This window comes from Plecotus auritus (genome assembly GCF_963455305.1).
Source record: "Plecotus auritus genome assembly, chromosome: 3".
In the NCBI taxonomy this organism is placed as follows: domain Eukaryota; kingdom Metazoa; phylum Chordata; class Mammalia; order Chiroptera; family Vespertilionidae; genus Plecotus; species Plecotus auritus.
In genome coordinates, this window is record NC_137772.1 from 169,608,147 (window position 1) to 169,627,710 (window position 19,564).

Below are 19,564 nucleotides of genomic sequence, written 5' to 3' on the forward strand. Positions count from 1 at the left end.
AGGTTTTGGGCTGGGACAGGGGCCCTCCCTCAGTCCTCCTGCTTCTGTGCTTCTGGGGAGGACTTTTCCAGGGAGTTCATTTCACACAGCTTCAGAGGCTTTTCCTTCCAGATTCCTCTCTCTTGCTTTGTGCCAAACATTCATTAGGAAGCACTTTTTTATCTTTTAGGGATCAGGATGGGCCTCAGGTCTATAAAATTTGATTTAACCTAACCCTGTCCTGGAGGAGGGCCCACAGTGGGAAAGTGACTAAGGCAGAATTGGAACCTGAATAACTTGGCTGCAGAGTCCATGTCCTTAACCCCTAGGATAGTCAGTTCAGGGAGTCTTTAAGCTGGGGGTAGAGCATTTGACTCAACTCTACAGATACTTCTGGACACATCTGTGAGTGCACAATTAATGTCTGAGGATAACAAGGTTTGTCCTCTGGCCTAAAATGTCTGACAGCCGAGAAAGGGACAAGAGATACAGAAATGGTATGGCCATCACTTGTGATGTTAGCCATGGTGGCGTGGTAGCCAGTAGAATGGGGGGAGGGTCCTGGAGAGGGGTCTGAGCTGAGGAGTGAAGAACTGAACTTGGCAACCTGGCAAAGTAGGGTGGAAGGCTTCCTGGATTGACTGCCTCTGCTTTGGGGTCCTCCAGGGATAAACATCTAGGCCCGGCCTGGCAGGAAGGATGCTGGAAAGGTGGGCTCATGAGGACAAGCCATGGAGTTTTATGCTGTTGGTGGCAGCACAGCCCAATGGAAAATACTAAATCAGGGCAGCTACTTTGTCAGATCAGCCTCTAGAGAACTCACTGGCTGGAGGATAGAGGTTGGCTCTGAATGTGGGGAAGCTGAGACCATAGGCAGAGAGAGATGCTCTTTAAAGGACAGATTGCCAGGGAGTTGACGAGAGCAGGAGAGGACAGGGAGATGACTGAGGAGTATGGAGGAGATTGATAGAATTTAAGGAGAAAGAGGAGGAGATACTTAAGCGGTGCTTTGCAACAGAATAGGTAGGATTTATTTATTATTATTTTTAAAAAATATATTTTTATTGATTTCAGAGAGGAAGGGTGAGGGAGAGAGAGAAACATCAATGATGAGAGAGAATCATTGATTGGCTGCCTCCTGCACACCCCTGCTGGGGATCGAGCCCACAACCCGGGCATGTGCCCTTAACTGGAATGAAACCTGGGACCCCTCAGTCCGCAGGCTGATGCTCTACCCACTGAGCAAAACCAGCTAGGGCTAGAATAGGTAGGATTTAGAGCTAATAAGTTTGTGTATGTAAAATACATGGGTAAATATTTCAGCTCTACACGAAGCCTATTTTATCTTCATAATTTTTCTCCCGTTGGCTGCTGCACTTCACAACACCCCCAGCTTTCAAGCTTACTTACTCCATTCTGCTTTGGGATTGTGTTGTTTGTTGTGTCTCCCAAGACCTTTGAAGTCCTTGCCCCTCTACCAGTGTGCCTTATAGGGGGGAGCACTCCTACTTTGGGGTGAAGGTAGCTATCATGAAGCCCCATTACTTTGAGACCAATGAGCAACCCTGAAATGTTTTCTTAGGGCTTCAAGGAGGCATGGAATTTGGCCAGTCCAAAGGTCAAGGAGATCTATAGAGAGAAACACTTGGCATCTAGTGAGTGAGCTGTGGACCATGGGGAGAGGAGCAAACATTTTCTGGAGCCTGATTTCATCATTAAAGCCTCCTGCAGTCTCAGGTTCATCCTCCTGGCTGACTCTCCCACTCAGTGGGACATTTAGCTTTATACCCATGATTCTGTGTGGTCAACTAGTAACTTAAAGAGAGGGTTTAGGTTTGTTAGAGCTGGAGACCACCATGTCATGTGAAGCCTCATTATGTTGAAGAGCAATCTGAAGCCAGAGAGGGAGTTCTTTGAAACTTTCTTCCCAAATTAGAGCCAATAATTAGAGTGGATGGGGTGGAGAAGTATGTAAGGATCCTTTCTCACTTTGAACAGACATCAAAATAAATAAAAATATTTTGAAAAAATGTAAGTTGAATTTATCGTTGGTGAGAACTGCATGAAGTGCGCCTGATATTCACCTGGCTGGGAGGCCAAGCTCACCTACCTCTCCATGAATTACGTCCTTAACTTCCTGGCGGGTGCTATGGTCCACTGGAGCTCCCCAAATCCTCTTAATGCCCTGTGAAACCAAGACTGGGGTACGTGGAGGATCTAGTTGGGGTGCGATGTGAGGGTTGATGCTCTGTGGGGAGGAAAATAGGGTGGAGGGAGTGAGCACTCCAGTCTCTAGGATCATGTAGCTTACCCTCCACCTTATCTCTGCCCCAGGCTTCTCCTAGGACTCTGAGGAAATTAGGAGGAAAGAACCATGTTTTGAGGCTGAGGAACAGGGATCCAAAAGCACACAATACGTGCCCTGTTCCTTAAGCAGCTTCTCAAGGTTCTGAGCCTCATGGCCCTGAATTTACACTTTTGGGAAGGAATGAACGCTGGAAGGTGGCTCAGTCCCATCTTCTCCGCCTCTGTTTACCTCCTCAGAGTGTGCCTTGGCCCTGGCTAGTCTCCCCCGCCCACAGGATGGAAATGGCCTGGTGAAGGTGAAGGCCCCTCTCCACTGAAGATACCTGTGGACAAAGGTAGAGGTGTGGAGGGCAACCACCAGGCTGACTCATCAGCTGCAGATGCCAACTTAGCAGGGGGTCCTGTTACCTGAGAGCAGGTGGCCTTCCCAACTCTAAGAAAAGAGCCTTCTTTATGGTCCTGCAGCACTCCAAGCCTCCATCCATGGCCTGGGTTTTGTGATGTTAGGAGTTTGAGCCCAGGAGAGCACTGTCTTAGCCAGCAGTCAACAGAGAGACCCATGAAGTGGTGAGCCTGGCCCAGGCCTGTGTTGGGGAAGTCTCAAGTCATCCTTTTCAAGATTCAAGACAACCCCTGGGTCTCACTTGTCTTCTCAAGAACTGGGTTACTCCTGAGCCTGCTCAGCCCTCAAGTGACATTATCTGACATCTCCCAACCAAGACTTCCCTGTTCACTCACCCAGGAAGCAGAGTTGGGAAATGCCTCCTAGATCCAGTGTAGGAGGTGTTATGACTTGGAGTGGTTATGAAGGAGGTGAGGTTTGCTTCTATCACTTCCCATACAGGCTTTGGGTTTGTTCCCCAAAGATGGGTCCATGAGCTGACACCGCCCCCGCACCCTGCCCTCCCTCCCCTTACCACCACCCCGTGGTATAGAGTAACCAAGCTCATTGGCCTTTTCCACCTGCTTTATCTGATTCTGGAGCTGACCAACCTTGGTAGATTGTGGAGCACAGAGATGCATTCTTTTTTTTTTTTTTTAATATATATTTTATTGATTTTTTACAGAGAGGAAGGGAGAGGGATAGAGAGTTAGAAACATCGATGAGAGAGAAACATCGATCAGCTGCCTCCTGCACACCCCCTACTGGGGATGTGCCCGCAACCAAGGTACATGCCCTTGACCGGAATCGAACCTGGGACCTTTCAGTCCGCAGGCTGACGCTCTATCCATTGAGCCAAACCGGTTTTGGCCAGAGATGCATTCTTGACCCTTCACTCTTGGGATCTTTGTGTCAGACCTTCTACACAGGGAAGGTATGGGCAGTTGGCCCTGTGTCCCTGGGAATGAGCTGGTGACCCTAGAGGTTTAGCCAAAGAACCACTGTAGACTCTAACATCATTCTGTCCCTGCATCTTATGTAATCCTGGGTGTGACCCCTCACTACTCACACCTCTGTCTCATATCCTTACTTCCTTATCTTTACCAGCATCCCTCCAACCTTTCTGTGAGTTCTTTGCCCCATTGCTTAGAATCTCTCCCTCCCTTCCAAGTCCTGACCCTGAGAATTTTCCACGCATCTGGCCCTAGTCCTCTGCTTTTCCCAGATGTCATTTCCTATTAGAGCCAAGGACTCAGCCCCAGGGCCTTTCTGCAGCTGCCCAGGGAACTCATGACCCATCCTCATCATCTGGCTAGACCTCACCTCATTGATATTCATATCAGAACTCTTTCTTCTCTGGCCTTCCTTCCCTAGGCCCAACTTGTCCCCCCTCCTTATTACTCTTGCCACCTATGATTCTACCTGTTATCAGCCCCATATCTTAAAATTACTTTGAATCCTGGCCTCCCTTCCCTCTGCACATCCAACTAGCGACTGTGTCAACTGACTTCATAATCCCTTCCTTCTACCATCACCACCCCACCTGCCAAGCTCCCCAGGTCACCAGATCACCTTGTGTGTGTCTGGTCCTGGGGGCAGAAGAAAAATGCCCAGAAAAATGCCCAGTAGGGCCCTAGCTGGTTTAGCTCAGTGGATAGAGCATTGGCCTGTGTATTGAAGGGTCCCGGGTTTTATTCCAGTCAAGGGCACGTACCTTAGTTGCAGGCTTGATCCCCAGCCCTGGTTAGGGAGCGTGCGGGAGGCAATCAATTGATGTGTCCCTCTCACATCGGTGTTTTCTCTCTGTCTCTCCCCCTCCTTTACACTCTCTCTAAAAGTCAATGGAAAAATATCCTTTGGTGAGGATTAACAACAAAATAATATCTGGTGGGGGCCCTGTGTCCTCAGTCCTTGATTCCCTCCATTTGCCTGGTCATTGGGTGGGTGATGTTTAGAGCTGGGCCTGCTTGGAGTGCAGTGAGGGTCCTCATTGGCGACCTGAGTATCACCTCCCAAGAACCCAGGCCCTGAGGCCCCCGATCTTTCTACTTTCTGGGAGTTGGGGCTTCCTATCACCAGCCTCCTTTACAGGAGGGGCCTGCTGCCTCTGGCTTCAGAAGACATATTTATCCTGAGAGAAACTTTTTTTTCATCATCTCTCATAATGGAGACTCACCTGAGGGCCGAGAATTCCAAAGAGCTAATAACCTGGAATTAATTTCTCTTGGGGTTTGGAAGGCACAAAACCAATTTTGTTTGTTTTACATTAATGAATTTGTCTTAATTTTTTCCTCTAAAAATGGAAATTAGGTTTATTTACATGCCTATATGCCTAACAAATTATTTTGATCCCTAGACCAGAAGTGGGGGATTCCCAAGGGGGCTTTCTGGGCAGAGTCCTCCTTTCTCATTTTTCCTGCTCAGACCGCCCAGGTGAGCCACCTCTCAGCATCAACATCAACACCGAGGTCTTCCTGTCCTTGGCACCTTCACCCATCAGGGCTGGGGGAGAGAAGGGCAGCCACCAGGGCTATCTGACGTGACAAGGCTTCAGGTTAGACTTGAATTTCTTGCATCCAGGCTAATTGGTGTGGTGATGCATCCATCCACCTATAAAAATTATAGAGTGGCTCCCTCAGAGGCCCTGTGTGTGTTGCCAGGCGTGGTAGGGAGAGCTCTTCTCCGCAGGCTCCGCAGACTGCCAGCTCGGGGTCAGAGGAGCAGCCTCTCCTGTTGTCTCCTGAGCCCGAAACTTCTTGGCCATCACCTCCTCCCTGCCCTATGGCGGCTCTCACGGACCTCTCCTTTATGTACCGCTGGTTCAAGAACTGCAACCTTGTCCGCAACCTCTCAGACAAGTATGTCTTCATCACAGGCTGTGACTCGGGCTTCGGGAACCAACTGGCCAAGCAGTTGGTTGATAGAGGCATGCGGGTGCTGGCTGCTTGTTTCACTGAGGAGGGGGCCCAGAAGCTTCGACAAGACACCTCCTATCGGCTGCAGACCACCCTCTTGGATGTCACCAAGAGTGAGAGCGTTAAGGAGGCGGCCCAGTGGGTGAGGAACCAAGTGGGCGAGCAAGGTGGGGCGAATTGTATTCTTTAGCTTTCTCAGTTTATCCTTTGTCTCTCTTTTCCTACAGGCATCTGACAGTTATCAGGGACCCTGTTGTTCAGATGGGGTGGGAGAGGTGATGTAGAGAAAGGGGCTGAGGCTCTGGCCGAGTGGGACTGGAAACTGTTGCATGGTTTGGTCTGTCCACATGAAGGGCTGATTTCCCAAGGAAGTTTCTCCCCCAGATACTCAGAGGGCTGGAGAGAGGTTGTCATAGGAGGTAGGAAGAGAAAGTGTGTTCTGTATGTCCAGACCTCTAAAGATGGAGCTGCTTCTCTGGGACTTTGGCAGTCCTGACCATCAGCTCTTGTCGGGATCAGGCTGGGGGAAGGCAGACGGGAATGTGAGGTCAGATTCCTTGAGTGGAGGCATTTGCTCTCCTGGACTGTGTCAGGCTAGATCCTCACATCATGGTGGAATTGGGATGAACTCAGAGTAAGTGCTGACATCAGAGTGGCTTGTCCTATTGGGAAAGGAGGCTATGGGCTGGGGCTGGGGCTGGACCAGGATTGCTAGGCACCTGCCCAGGGCACTTCCTGCATGAAGGGTGTGACAGAAGGAACAGGTTGGCTCTGTTGTAGAAGCAGCAGCCTAGGGGTGTAGTCCTGACCCCTAAGGGAACTAGTCTGGGGTCCACTCAGGTGGGGGCAGGAGAGCCTTGGGACCCAGGAGGAGCCAGGCAATATTTTTTTTTTCCTCCTTAGCACTTACCAGTATCCATTATCCAATATTGTTTGTTTGTTTATTTAATTGTCTGTTTCCCCTGCTAAGATAAAGCTTCAGAGGGAGGGAGGGGCATGGCTTTTTGTCTCTTTTATTTACTATATATCCCTAGTACTTAGAATAGTGTCTGGCATCTAGTAAGGTGCCAAATATTTGTTGGATGAACTAAGTAATTAATAACTCAGCAAGAGTGAGTCTTTTTTTCAACTGGCTGCCTCACTCTGGGCCACTTGTGTTAATGATTCACTGGGTATATTAATTTCCTGTTGCTGTTGTAATAAATGAGCACAAATGTAGTGTCTTAAAACAGCAGAAATTTATTATCTTGTAGTTCTGGAGATCAGAAGTCCAAAATGGGTCTCACTGGGCTAACACCAAGGTGTCAGCAGAGCTGTGATCCTTCAGGAGGCTCCAGGGGAGAAGCCATTTCATTGCCTTTTCCTGCCTCAGGCTGCCTGCATTCCTTGGCTCCTGATGCTCTTCTATCTGCAAAGCCAGTGAGGTCAGGCCGGGTCCTTTTCACACTGCCATGTCTCTGGTTCTCTGTCTTCTGCATCCTCTTCCACTTGGGAGGGCCTTGTGATGATATTGGGCTCACCTGGCTAATTCGGGAAACTCTTCCCATTTTAAGGTCAGTCCATTAGCAATTTGAATTTCATCTGCTACCTTAATCCTCTTTCCCATGTAATTTACCATATTCATAGGTTCCAGGGATTAATATGGGCACATCTTTGGGGAGCAACATCCTTGGTCTAAGGAGCATTGGGAAATGGGGGGAGGGGATTCTGGCATACTTTCTTATTTTCCCTGAGAGTCTGTGGACATGACAGGTTGACCCTGAAGTTATTCTCACTGCTCTGACAGTTCTCTAGTTGCTCTTTGCAGAAAAAAAAAAAAAAAAAAAAGATTGTCCTGATTCCCCAGCAGGCTGAGTTGTTTACCAGGGATGATTAGAGGTAGTGGTGAGTGTGGATTTTTTTCTCCACAGGCAGAGACCACTCGGGTTTTATAGTCTTTGGGTCTCAGGAGCCTCATTTCCCCCTCTGTAAAACAAGAGTCCCCTTTGAGAAGGTTCCGAGTCTGGCTCAGTTGGTCTCCTGGGGTCTCTCTAGTTAGAGGAAGACAGGAAGATAGGGTGAGGGCATGGCTTCTGTATGGAGCCCAGGCCCAGGGGAAGGGGTGGCCCACGAGTGGTGTTTACATTCAGACTTGCCCTCAGGAAAGAGTGGAAAGTGTGCCCAAAGGAGTACTTGAGGCTGCAGAGGCCAAGGTGGGGTGGTGGTATGGAGGAGGGGAAGGGAAGGAGCCAGGGCAGTGGGTGGGGCTCATCGAATCCCTGAATGAAAGACCTGGAAGTCCTCCTTAGGGATCATTTAGAGGTTTTTCCAACATGTTTTTAACACCAAACACCCTCCTCCAAGTAAAATTTTACTTGGAAGTTCAATATGTAAAACAAATGAAAGTTGAGCTTCTCCTGTATCTCCTTCCCTTAGTAGGTCCTGAGGTTCAGCCTGGGAAGCTCTGGGATTGCAAACCACAGGATGGAAACAACTAATCTAGCCCAGTCAACACAGAATCTGAGGCCCTGAGAGAGCAAGTGACTTGTCCAAGGCTGGAGGGAGAACCAGGACATGAACTTGAGCTCTTCAAGCCTGGGTCCCTGCAGAGATGAATGACAATACTTAGCATTATTTCTCTCCATATATACCAACTCAATTTAATGATCTCGAGAGCCCTTTTCACACTTTTCCCATCATTATTTAAATGCTTCATATATTTATGTATAGCTGTTATTTATTTCTTCTCTGGTTTGTGAGCTCTTTGAGGGATAAGACCCTGTCTTGTTCACTTTGTCTTTAGCACCTTCCTCTGTAACTGACAGAATAGGTGCATGAATGAATAAATGAATGTGTGATTGGATGAATGAATGAAGTAATTTTGGTAATGTGTGTAATGGAGTTGGTTTCTTATACTCAGGGGAACACAGAGGGGGAAGCATAATGGGGGAAGGAATTAAAACATTTACTCATTGGTATGAAAATGATGTCTCTTTTCCCAGAGCTAATGGCTTAGATGCCATTAGCTAAAGCCTGAATTGTTAGCTGGTACAGGGTCCAACTAGCTGGCAGACAGTGTGAATCAGAAAAAATGCCCTTTAGGGAAAACTAATTAGTAAAAGCACATCTTTTGGGCGGTCATAACTCCCCTCCCCAGGCCTCAGCCTGGCTGTCTTGTGCTTTGTGCACCTGCTCAACCATCCTCAACTCCCTGAGCTGCTGGGTGGTAGACCCTGGTACTTTTCCAGAGACACTGCTGATTTCTGTGTGGTTCTCTCTCTCCCTGTCTTGCCCCTAGGCCTCTGGGCCCTGGTGAACAATGCTGGTGTGGGCCTGCCCAGTGGTCCCAATGAATGGCTGACCAAAGAGGACTTTGTGAAGGTGATCAATGTGAACCTGGTGGGACTGATTGACGTGACCCTCCACATGCTGCCCATGGTCAAGAAAGCCCGGGGCAGGGTCGTCAACATGTCCAGCTCTGGTGGTCGTGTAGCTGCCATTGGCGGTGGCTACTGTGTCTCCAAGTTTGGTGTTGAGGCCTTCTCTGACAGCATCAGGTGACTGGGAGCCAAACCACTCTGGGTGGGAGTTCCAGGGTTTCACCTCAGGAAGAGAGGGCTGGGGTTGGGGAGAACAACAGCATGTGGGCAGGGGAGCTCTGAAGAGAGGAAAATAAAGTAGTAGTAGGAAGAAGGCTAGTCCTCAGGGGGCCTTCCCCAAGGACCAAGAGAATAAAGGATGAGGAGAAGAGGTGGAGTGGTGATAGGAGGCTACATTCCTGCCTTCCCTTGAGCTGTTCCAGAATAAGTGAAACCCTGTTTGGGCCTGTGGTAGTAGGAGGGATTGTCTCTCAAACAGACAGAGAGGCCTGGGGACAGATATGCCCATGGGAGACCCTCAGAGGAGGATGCAAGCTTTGCATTGACCTCTCATTCCCTTTGCCATGTGAGTGTTGGGTGTGGGGCTGAGTGGGAGGGACCTGGTGGGAGGTCAGGCTTTAGTCTAGATTCTTTGTTAACTTCCTCCTGCTGGGTTTGCCTAATGTGAATTGCCCAGAGACCAGGCTTGGGAAAGGGCTGAGGCCCTACGACAGGGCTTACTTGCATGAAAGCAAAGCCTGGCCTGGTGCAAGGGTAGGGAGGGCACCTCCAGTTTCCTGGGGAGATCAGCACCTATAGAGGTGTCAGAAGTGACTCTCTCTGATGACCTTGTGTCATCTTGGGGTCTCAGACTGAATCAAACTCTTCTTCCCCAGGCGTGAGCTCCACTACTTTGGGGTGAAAGTCAGCATCATTGAGCCGGGGAACTATCGGACATCTATTCTGGGCCAGCAAAGCATGGAGTTGTACTTGCGGAAGCTGTGGGATCGGCTGCCTCAGGAGACCCGGGATAGCTACGGAGAGGAGTACTTCCAAATCTGTGAGTTTCCCTCACAGGGAGAGGGTCTCTGAGAGGGACAGGGAGATCTTGGGGGTCACTTTCATTTTTCCAGATGATGGGATGGAGGCTCGAGGGGTTAAGGGCTGGGACAGGGGTCCTCAAACTTTTTAAACAGGGGGCCAGTTCACTGTCCCTCAGACTGTTGGAGGGCCGGACTATAGTTAAAAAAAAAACTATGAACAAATTCCTATGCGCACTGCGGGCCCGGGATGAGTCAGCTGCTAAGCAGGACAGGCAGTGGCACCCGGTGGGCCGGATAAATGTCCTCGGCGGGCCGCATATGGCTTGCGGGCCATAGTGTGAGAATGCCTGGGCTGGGATTTTGAGAACAGAGACCAAGTGGGCAACTGCTGGGAGTGACAGAACTATAGCTGTTGGGGAGATGGGGGCATGAGGATGGCTTCCATGAACAACCTCTGAAAGACAATTTAACATTGTGGCTAAGCTGTCCAAGGATGCTGCCCACTCCTAGCACCTGCCCACTCAACCCCAAACACCATTATGCTGTCGAATCAGCTGAAGATGCACTGACATAAGTACAGAGAAGTTATTAAGAGCACAGCTGCTTGAGCCAGACTGCCTGGATCTGCATCCTGCCTCTACCCCTTATCAACTAGGAGACTTTGGGCATAATACCTAGCCATGTTATGCCGCAATTTTCTCATCTATAAAATGGAGCTAATGATAGGCCTACCTCACAGGGCTGCTATGGGGATGAATATCTGTGAAATGTCCTGCACACACTAAATGCTTGTGGAAGGAATACAGAGGAAAAGGAGCACCCGAGTATTTAAGGCAACTCTCTTCCTCTCTGAGCTAAGGGTCTCCTGTGAACCTCAGGAGAGTAGAGGAGGGTCATTATAGCTGTTTCAATATCGCCCCTAAACTTTGTGCATTTCTTCCAGATTGAGGGATGAATGGCGCTCCGGCCATTGGGGCTCAAGAGGAGGGGGTGGCCTGTGGGTGCAGTGGAGGAGGAATTGGCCAAAAGACCTGTTAGGGCACCTCATGGTAGGAGAGAGAAGGCCATTCTGAGAACCAGAAGTCCCAACGTTCCCTGAGATCATCTAATCTCAAAGCTGAGGTTTGTTTGCAGGAGAGGATGATCCAGAAGACTTCCTACTTCTCTCCATTTCTCTGGCTCCAAGCACCTCAGAGCCACCTCTGGAGTTGCCTTTGTGAGGGGCAGACTCTGACCTGTCAACAGAAATTGGTTCTGGCACAAGCAGCTGCCTCCTCCTTGGCAGGCATCTCACTTCTCCAGTTGCTGCTCTGTGACCTGGCTGCCAGCCAAGAAGGTGGGGCCGGCGCTTGGCTGGTTCAGGAGGTTCTCTTGGGCCCGAGTGAAACAGCCAGGCTCTCAGCCCCGTTCCCGCTCCCTTTGGACCTCAACAGTGTAGTTATGCATTCCCCTAGCCCAGATTTCCCCCTCTCTTTACTTGGCTTCCTCTGAAAGACAATTTACTGTGGTGGCTAATCCTCTGGAACTGGGCTGCCTGAGTGCAAATTTCAGCTCTTAGGAAATTTGTCTTGGGCAAGTTACTCAGTTTTCTCATCTGTATTGAGTTATGAGAATTCAATGAGTTAATATATAGGGTGTCCCCAAAAGTGTACACACACACATTGAATACTTCTAAAGGCAGTATTTATTAAAATACATTTCATTTTGAAAATTGAGCTATCAGCTGTTAAAGTGTGTATACATTTTGGGGGGTGACATCCTATCTATGAGATGTTTAGATTGCCTGATCCCTGGTAGGAACAATTTGATTTAAAAGTGGTTTTTATCCTCCCTTAGACTGCGTATAGCCTCCTTCTCTCCGTTATACTGATACCTACAAGCTATAAGTTCTGTATGGCAAAGAGAGAGTCTTAGTAATTGTCCAAAATCCAAAGTGATGCATTTTTGAAATATACCCAGAAAGTCTGGATGGGTTTGATATAATCGCTCAATCAAATGCATGGCAGGTATCTAACCGCCTGGCATGGCCTCCTGAACAGCATACATCAATAGAGTAAAAAGCCAAGTTGCCAAAACCACGACAACCATTTATTCCCTCTTACACATTTGATTGAGAGCCCACCCCCTGCCAGACACTGTGTGAGGCTGGGAGTGGGAGCAGATCAAGCAGCAGGGCTCTCTTCTGGCTCAATGCAGGCAGAAATTGTAGTCTTTTGCGGGCCTTAAAAGAATATGGAGAAAGACAAACTTCCTCTGAAAACCACTTGTCCAAAAACTGCTATCATTCCTCTGGAGACAGTGTGGATTCAGAGTTTAGATTACAGCTGTCCTTCCAACTACGTTACACAACTGTCTAAACTTCAGTTTCTTCATTATAAAGTATAATCATTCCTCTCTCCTGGATTGTTTGGAGAATTAAACCTTAGCCATCTTGTTAGTACTGAGGGGAGTTGGACTGGGGGAAGTGTGACAGGGTTGTGGTGGGGGATGGGGCTGGGAGAGGTTTAGAGTCAGATCGTGGGCGGTTTTGATGGCTCCACCAAGGAGAGAGACTCTTATCCTGAAGGCATTGGAGAGCCTCTCAAATGGCTCTGACCTGACCTGATCAGGTTTGCGTGTGGGAAGGATGAGGTTGGAGACATGAGACCAGCTGGGAGGCTATTGCAGAAATCCAGTGAAGGAATGACAAAGGCATGAGTTACAAGTCTTGGTGCTTATGGGAACTGCGTGTTCGGGTGGTGGGGGTAGTGTTTCAGGAGGCAGGTGCTGTGGAGACAGACTAAAGAAATACTGAGGAGTGCTCATGCAGCACCATTGGGCGGAAAGTCCAGCAAGTTACGGCCAATCAGACAGGCTCGTGGCCTGTGAACCCTGGACCAGGCTAGGTATCTTAGAGTGATGTTTAACTAAACCCAAAATAGAAATATATTGGAAATGGCTAGTTAATAGCAACCTAATGTGGGAACAGTCCCAAAGAAGCAGCATATGCAATCACCAGGGCCGGAATGTGAACAGAGCACAGGATTCTCGCCCTAATAAGCCCAGAGTTGAGCCACAGCCAACAAGCAACACTATCACCTGCCAAGTTTCTTTCTTCATCTCAACCTTGCCAGGGAGGCCACCAAAATTTCCTCTTTTGGTCTCCTTTTATTCCCCCGGGAAGGGACTAGATCAGAAGCCCAGGACCTGTCCCCGGCAAAAGAGAAGAGGACAGAAACTCAACTATTGGGTCCATAAGTGCCAAAGCCTGGTCTCTGATATTTAATTCTCACAATAACACAAATGTTTCCCAGTTGCCTAAATCCAAAGCCCATGCTCTCCTTTACTATCTAGGAGAGTGACAGGTTAAATGGGTACCTCTGTCCCCCTTCCCACTCTGTGTCTAACAGGGTGCCCACCACAAAATAGGACCTCGATATATTTTTGAGATAATAATGAAAGAATGTGCCTTATACTACTTCTGTGTCTCGGGTCACTTCTCCCATCCCACTGGCTATGTGGGTCCTTCCCATCTTTCAGAGCCTAGTTCCAAAGCCACCTTATCACATCAGCTTGCCTTGCCTTCTTCATCAGGCCACACAGCCTTCCCTGAGTTAGAGCCTGCAGCCCTGAGCATCTTGAATGAGTCCTCTGACATTCGCCTCCCTGCCGGACCTTTTGCGTCAGGGCCAAGGATGGAGGACAGAGTGTTGGCTTCCTAAGACGTTGCCACTTTACAGACAGCGTGGCTCTTTTGTAGTTTGCCCTTTTTCACTGCTGTAGCTTCCTTTCTAGGAAACAGAAAGGGAAGTTCCTCGAAGTAGGGGTAACGATACTCAAATGACATTGTCCTGCTTTCCAGTGTTCTGCCTAGAGTTGGTGAATTCCTTGCCTTCCGGACCAACTCCAAAGTCAGGCCTGCTTTTGCTCCCTCTTTGTTTTCAAGTTTTAATGCCTTATTTCTAAGTCTGACTCTCAGGCACCACTTCCTCCAGAGTGCTGGGGCTGCCGCTGAAGTATGAGCGCTAGAGCACCAGTGAGATCACAGCCTGTAGGTGTATCTCGTGCCTTGTCCCCTGTTTGTGTAGTGAGCTTTGGCAGGCTTGGACCACTTGGGTACCTTGTACTCATCTCCACACCCATGTGCATAATGCTAATAGAATACCCACCACATGTTAGAGCCTTATAAGGCGCCTGCCTGTGCCTGAGACCATCTGAGCCCCACAATGGCCTTATGACCAAGGCAAGGGCAGTGTTACTATTTTCTAATAACATTTTTTTCCTGAATGCTTTTGTAGAAAATTCAGGAACTCTAGGGAGTAAGCAGTTGAGAAAAATACTCCAGTAACTGAGAATCTCACTAGCCAGAAAATATTTTTACTTCCTTCCTTCCAATTCTTCTATGCACTTAAATACATTTGTTTTCTATTCTTTCATCTTCCACTGTCTACCCTGCTATTATTCATATTCTCTAGTACAGATATTATTATTCCCATTTCACAGATGATGACAGTTTAAGCTCAAGGTCACACAATGAATAAGCGGCACAGTTTTTCTGTTGCTAGTCTAACACAATAATAGGAATTCAATACACTTTTTTTTCAATTACAGTTTACATTAAATATTATTTTATATTAGTTTCACGTGTACAGTATAGTGGTTAGACAATCATATACTCTACAAAATGACACCCCCCCTTATATTTCAAGTAACTACTTGGCACTCTACATACTTATTACAATATTATTGACTATATTCCCTATGCTGTATTTTACATCCTTGTGACTATTTTGTGACTACCAATCTGTATTTCTTAATCCCTTCACCTTTTTCATCTCACTCCCCACACTGCCTCCCTCTGCCAACCAACAGTCTGATCTTTGTATCTATGAGTCTGTTTCTATTTTCCTTGTACATTTATTTTATTCTTTAGATTCCACATATAAATGAAATAACATGGTATTTGTCTTTCTCTGTCTGACTTATTTCACTTAACATAATAGCCTCTACATCCATTCTGTTGTCCTAAATGGTAAGATTTCACTCTTTTTTATGGCCAGGTAATATTCCATTTTATATATTCTACCACTTTTTTATCCACTTGTATATTGATGGGCACTTGGGTTGCTTCCATATCTTGGAAGCATATTGAATTAGTGCAATACACAATTCTTGAATTCAAGAAGAGAAATAAGATTATTTACAGGGTATTTGTATAAGGGATAACCCAGAGGGTGTGGTTCCTCTGCCTGAAATGGTGTAATGGAAAGAGAGCTTGGATGAAATTCAGAAGGAACCATCTTTAATGAAGAATAATGGAGCCTTTTATTCCCGCCTCCCTCCCTCAAACAGATTCTGACAATCTAACAAACATGATGAGGTTGGCAGAGCCAAGAATCAGAGATGTCGTCAACAGCATGGAACACGCCATTGTTTCCCGGAGCCCCCGCATCCGCTACAACCCTGGCTTGGATGCCAAACTCCTCTACCTCCCCTTGGCTAAGTTGCCCACCCCTGTGACAGATTTCATTCTGAGCCGGTATCTTCCAAGGCCAGCAGACAGTGTCTGAGCTGGGAAAGCCCAAGGAGTGGTCATTGGAGTGTAGAGGAGGGGCCTGGGAGAAGGGACTATGGTGTCACAAGAGGTGGCATCAGATATTCTGGGGACACTTTGCTTGTCTAACACCCATTGCTGGTGAATTTATGGGTAATTTCAGAAGATGAATCCTCTTCCCACTCACTGGGGCAACACAGAAACCTGAGACGCCTTTGTAAGTTCAAAGACCCGCAACATGGTCCCAAGAACCTCTGTCACCTGGTCAGTATATAGCTTCTTCTGGACCTGGAAAAATCAAGGCGAGGATAACTAGTTCCTGCTGCATCACAAACCTCCCTCAGTTGTCACTGCCACTGGGAAATATTGTGGCATAATCCAGCCCACAGGAGAATCTCAACCACTTTCTTACTGGGTTTTTAAATATGCATTAACCTCTTTCACATAACCCATTATTTAAAGTATGTCGTAAGGCAGAAAAGATTAATAATAGGGAGTACAAGATTAACCAGGCAAAAGTTTATATTTTCTCTCTTTTAAGTTCCTCTATCCATAGGTGGTTGGGATCCACATAAAATAATATTCATTTATTAATCAGCATTAATTAATTCTTCAAATATTTATTGAGTGCCTACTACATACCAGGCACTGTGTAGTTGCTGGAAGGTTATACAATGATTAAATCATGGTCTTGATTTGTTTTGTGGTTTTGTTTTTGTTTTTTACCACAGTGTCTAATAGCAAAGATGGGACAAATGGTGATAAAAGAGAACATAAATAAGAAAATCACCTAATTCAGTGGTTCCCAAACTTGGCTGTACGTCATAATCTCCTGGTTAATTAAAAATACAGATCCCTAGGCCTCAACGTTAGAAAATATTATTCTGTAGACTTGGGATGGGGCCCAGAAATGTGCATTTGTAATACAAACCTAGACGGTTCTGATGCACCTAGGCACTTGGAAACTGTTGGTAGCCCAGAGAAGTCATAATGTTCAGAGGAGGATATGCCCTATTCAAAGTCCCCCCTGCCCCCCGCCGCAGCACAGTGACCAAGACAGAACTCAGGTGTTCAGATCCCCAGGTTAGGGTTTCAGTTATAGGAGAATACGTGTCTGAAATTAGTAACATTGTGAAATAAGTCATGGAACTGATTTTTAAAAAATATACCTTAAATTTCTGAGCCATATGACATTCTATTGAAAAAGACTTTTTTTATCTTGAGGAATGGTCATGTAATAAAGGTAAATGTGAAAATTTTTTATTAAAATGTCTTTGTGTCTCTTCAACATCGGCTGAACTTGAAAATAGTAAAACTTAATAACATCTGCAAATAACTTATATTCTAAATAAGTTAACACATTCATGGATCCCAGGGGTTGGAATGTGGGCATGTCTTTTTGGGAGCCACCACACAACCCACTGAGTCTGTTATTTGCATCACTTCTATTCTTGGCACCAAATTCTGTATCGGGAAGGATGCATTGGCAGCAAGTAACTGAAAAGCCAACTCACCACTGGTTTAAAAACAGAGTTAGGGCAGGATCCCATAATCGAATGATAACATCAAGATACAGGTTCTTCTGTCTCATTGCTCTGCCATCCACAGTTTTGACTTGAACTTAAATCCAATTATCTTTATGGTTGTGGTGTGACTGCCAGCAGCAATGGGAACTCTGTGCTTCCTCATTCACAACTAAAGGAGAAGAAAGAGCCTGTCTTTCCATGGCATTAAAGACTAAGGGAGTTTCTTTCCCATTGCCCTTACCAAGGCTCTCCTTGAATCTCCTTAACCCAAATTAGCTTGTTTGCCCATCCTTGAACCAATCACTGACAAAGGGGTAAGTTGCCCTGAATTGTTTAGATTAATCATGGAACAGAATGGTAATATTGGGGAGTCAGTGACAGTGCCTACTGCCTTGGAAAATGAAAAACTCAGCCTGAGCCGGTTTGGCTCAGTGGATAGAGCACTGGCCTGCGGACCAAAGGGTCCTGGGTTCGATTCAGGTCAAGAGCATGTACCTTGGTTGCAGGCTTCTTCCAGGCCTGGGCCTGGTCAGGGCATGTGCAGGAGACAACCAATCGATGTGCTTCTCTCACATCTATGTTTCTCTCTGTATTTTCCTCTCTCTTCTATTCTCTCTAAAAGATCAATGGAAAAATATCCTTGGGTGAGGAATAACCAGGAAGGAAGGAAGGAAGGAAGGAAGGAAGGAAGGCAGGAAGGAAGGAAGGAAGGAAGGAAGGGAGAAAATTCAAAATTCAGACTCTAGGCTATTCAGAGAGTTGAATATAGATCAAAAATAAATTTTCTTTGTTGAAGACACAAAAATTTACAACTGGGAGACTATGGCTAGTTAATAATTTGAGATATTAATTTACACATTTTCATTGCTTCTTGGTTTCCTATTTCCCCTTTCCGCACTCAAGTGGGGAGCCAGTTTGGTACTTCTTTACCTAGGGTGAGATATTGACAGAGTAGAACAAGTACATATCCTGCACTTTCTCCAGCTTTTGTTTTCCTATCTTTGGAGAAATTACAGAATTTGGGGGAAGAAGCAAAAGAGAATGTGACTTGTGGGTGCACATACTTTTTTAGAGAAGCAGAGCCTCTCCCCTAAAGCAAGGAGATTCACTTTGGCTGGTGAAAAAAGAGGGTGAAGTTTGGAGCTTCCAGAGCAGGAGGGACCAGGGGTCACTTTCTGGAAGTACCTTGGGAAGGTGCCTAGACTTGAGAGTTATAGCTGTATTGTGTGTTTAGGCAGATGAGACCTTGGTGACCTCAGAAGACGCATCTGTCCCACCATGGCAAGAATGCAGTAGAGATTCACCAGATATAAAAGGCATGCAGATTGGGACATTTAAGAGATAACTTATGCAGATAGAAGACAGCATTTCATGCTCATTGAGGTTGTGGGTCTCTCCAAGTCTGTGGCTCTTCAAATTATTGGAGGCAGTGACTGTTTTCTACAGAATCTAATTTTATAGTGGTTGCATTTCCTTTCACCAAGATCTGCTCAAGCAAGAGTAGAGGTTTCTTCCCTTTTGCTACTGGCAGCATTCTGAGGAAATATATTTAACCAGGTCTTTCTTCATGTCTTAGAATATTGATGTGTTCTGCTGGATCCTTGTTTCTGGTGAAAAGTGTCTTTCTGCCTGTTTGGTTCTTGCAGGTGGCCCCTCTTGCAAGCCTGAGGGAATGGCTGGGTCCTTATCTTCTCATTTCCAAGCCCTCCTTTAATCTTTCACAGTGTTTTCACAGGGCAGAGCTTTGTTTGAGAACCAGGGGCCACTCACCGCAATTGCTGTTTCTGTTCATGCGATTTCCCCTCTCATCTCTGTTTATGCCCTTCCTTCTCCAGCACTGGCATAGTTTGGGGCAAAATAATTTCAAAATAATTTCCTGCCTTTTGTAATCTTCCTTCTCTAAAAAAAATGTCTTCCTCTTCTCCTCCCCAGCCAACCTCATAGGGTTGTCCTTGGACAACCTTGCCTGTAATTGTCCATAGCCTCTTCGTGGAGCTTTTCATGAGCTCTGGGCTCAGACCTGGAACCAGGAGCCTGAAAGAGCCTCCCCTTCCCAGGGCTGAATGGCTTCGGTCACTCCTAACATTTCTCATATTGGCTTCTGTTCTCCTTTACATGAAGAAAGAGAGGTTTGCCAATTTCTTCTTGTTGTTGAATTCTACTTTAATTCCTCTGTGGTTGCAGAAAAATCTTTGTATGATTTTGATCTTTTACATTTTATTGAAATTTATTATGACCTAGTATACCATTTATTCTAGAAAATGTTTCTTGTGTGCTTGAAAACAAGTGTATTCTGCTATTGTTGAGCAGAGTGTTCTATAACTATCCGTTAGGTCAAGTTGGTTGATAATGTTGTTCAAGCCTCCTTTTCTTACTAAGTTTCTGTCTAAATATTTTTATTAATAGTCAAGATAGGAACATTAAAATCTCCAACTGTAATTGTTGAGTTTCCTTTAAATTCTGTTCATGTTTGCTTCATGTTATTTTGAGGTTCTATTGTTAAGTGCATATCCATTGTAAATTTTATAATGGCAGAGCTGG

At 46.5% G+C, this 19,564-nt stretch overlaps 1 protein-coding gene across 1 annotated transcript; it reads left to right on the forward strand.

The window, feature by feature from the left end:
• The first annotated feature begins 5,434 nt into the window (after positions 1–5,434).
• SDR9C7 (short chain dehydrogenase/reductase family 9C member 7) lies at positions 5,435–17,615 on the forward strand. Its single transcript, XM_080661473.1, has 4 exons — positions 5,435–5,750; positions 8,861–9,119; positions 9,818–9,981; positions 15,296–17,615. The coding sequence occupies exons 1-4, from the start codon at positions 5,450–5,452 to the stop codon at positions 15,511–15,513; spliced, it is 942 nt and encodes a 313-aa protein (XP_080517599.1). The 5' UTR covers positions 5,435–5,449; the 3' UTR covers positions 15,514–17,615.
• Positions 17,616–19,564: the final 1,949 nt, after the last annotated feature.

Excerpts from the sequence above, each read along its gene's own strand:
- SDR9C7 (XM_080661473.1), top strand. The coding sequence starts at position 5,450 with ATGGCGGCTCTCACGGACCTCTCCTTTATGTACCGCTGGTTCAAGAAC. Across the intron at positions 9,120-9,817 it reads GCCTTCTCTGACAGCATCAG|GCGTGAGCTCCACTACTTTG; the intron begins GTGACTGGGAGC and ends CTTCTTCCCCAG. Across the intron at positions 9,982-15,295 it reads AGAGGAGTACTTCCAAATCT|ATTCTGACAATCTAACAAAC; the intron begins GTGAGTTTCCCT and ends TCCCTCAAACAG.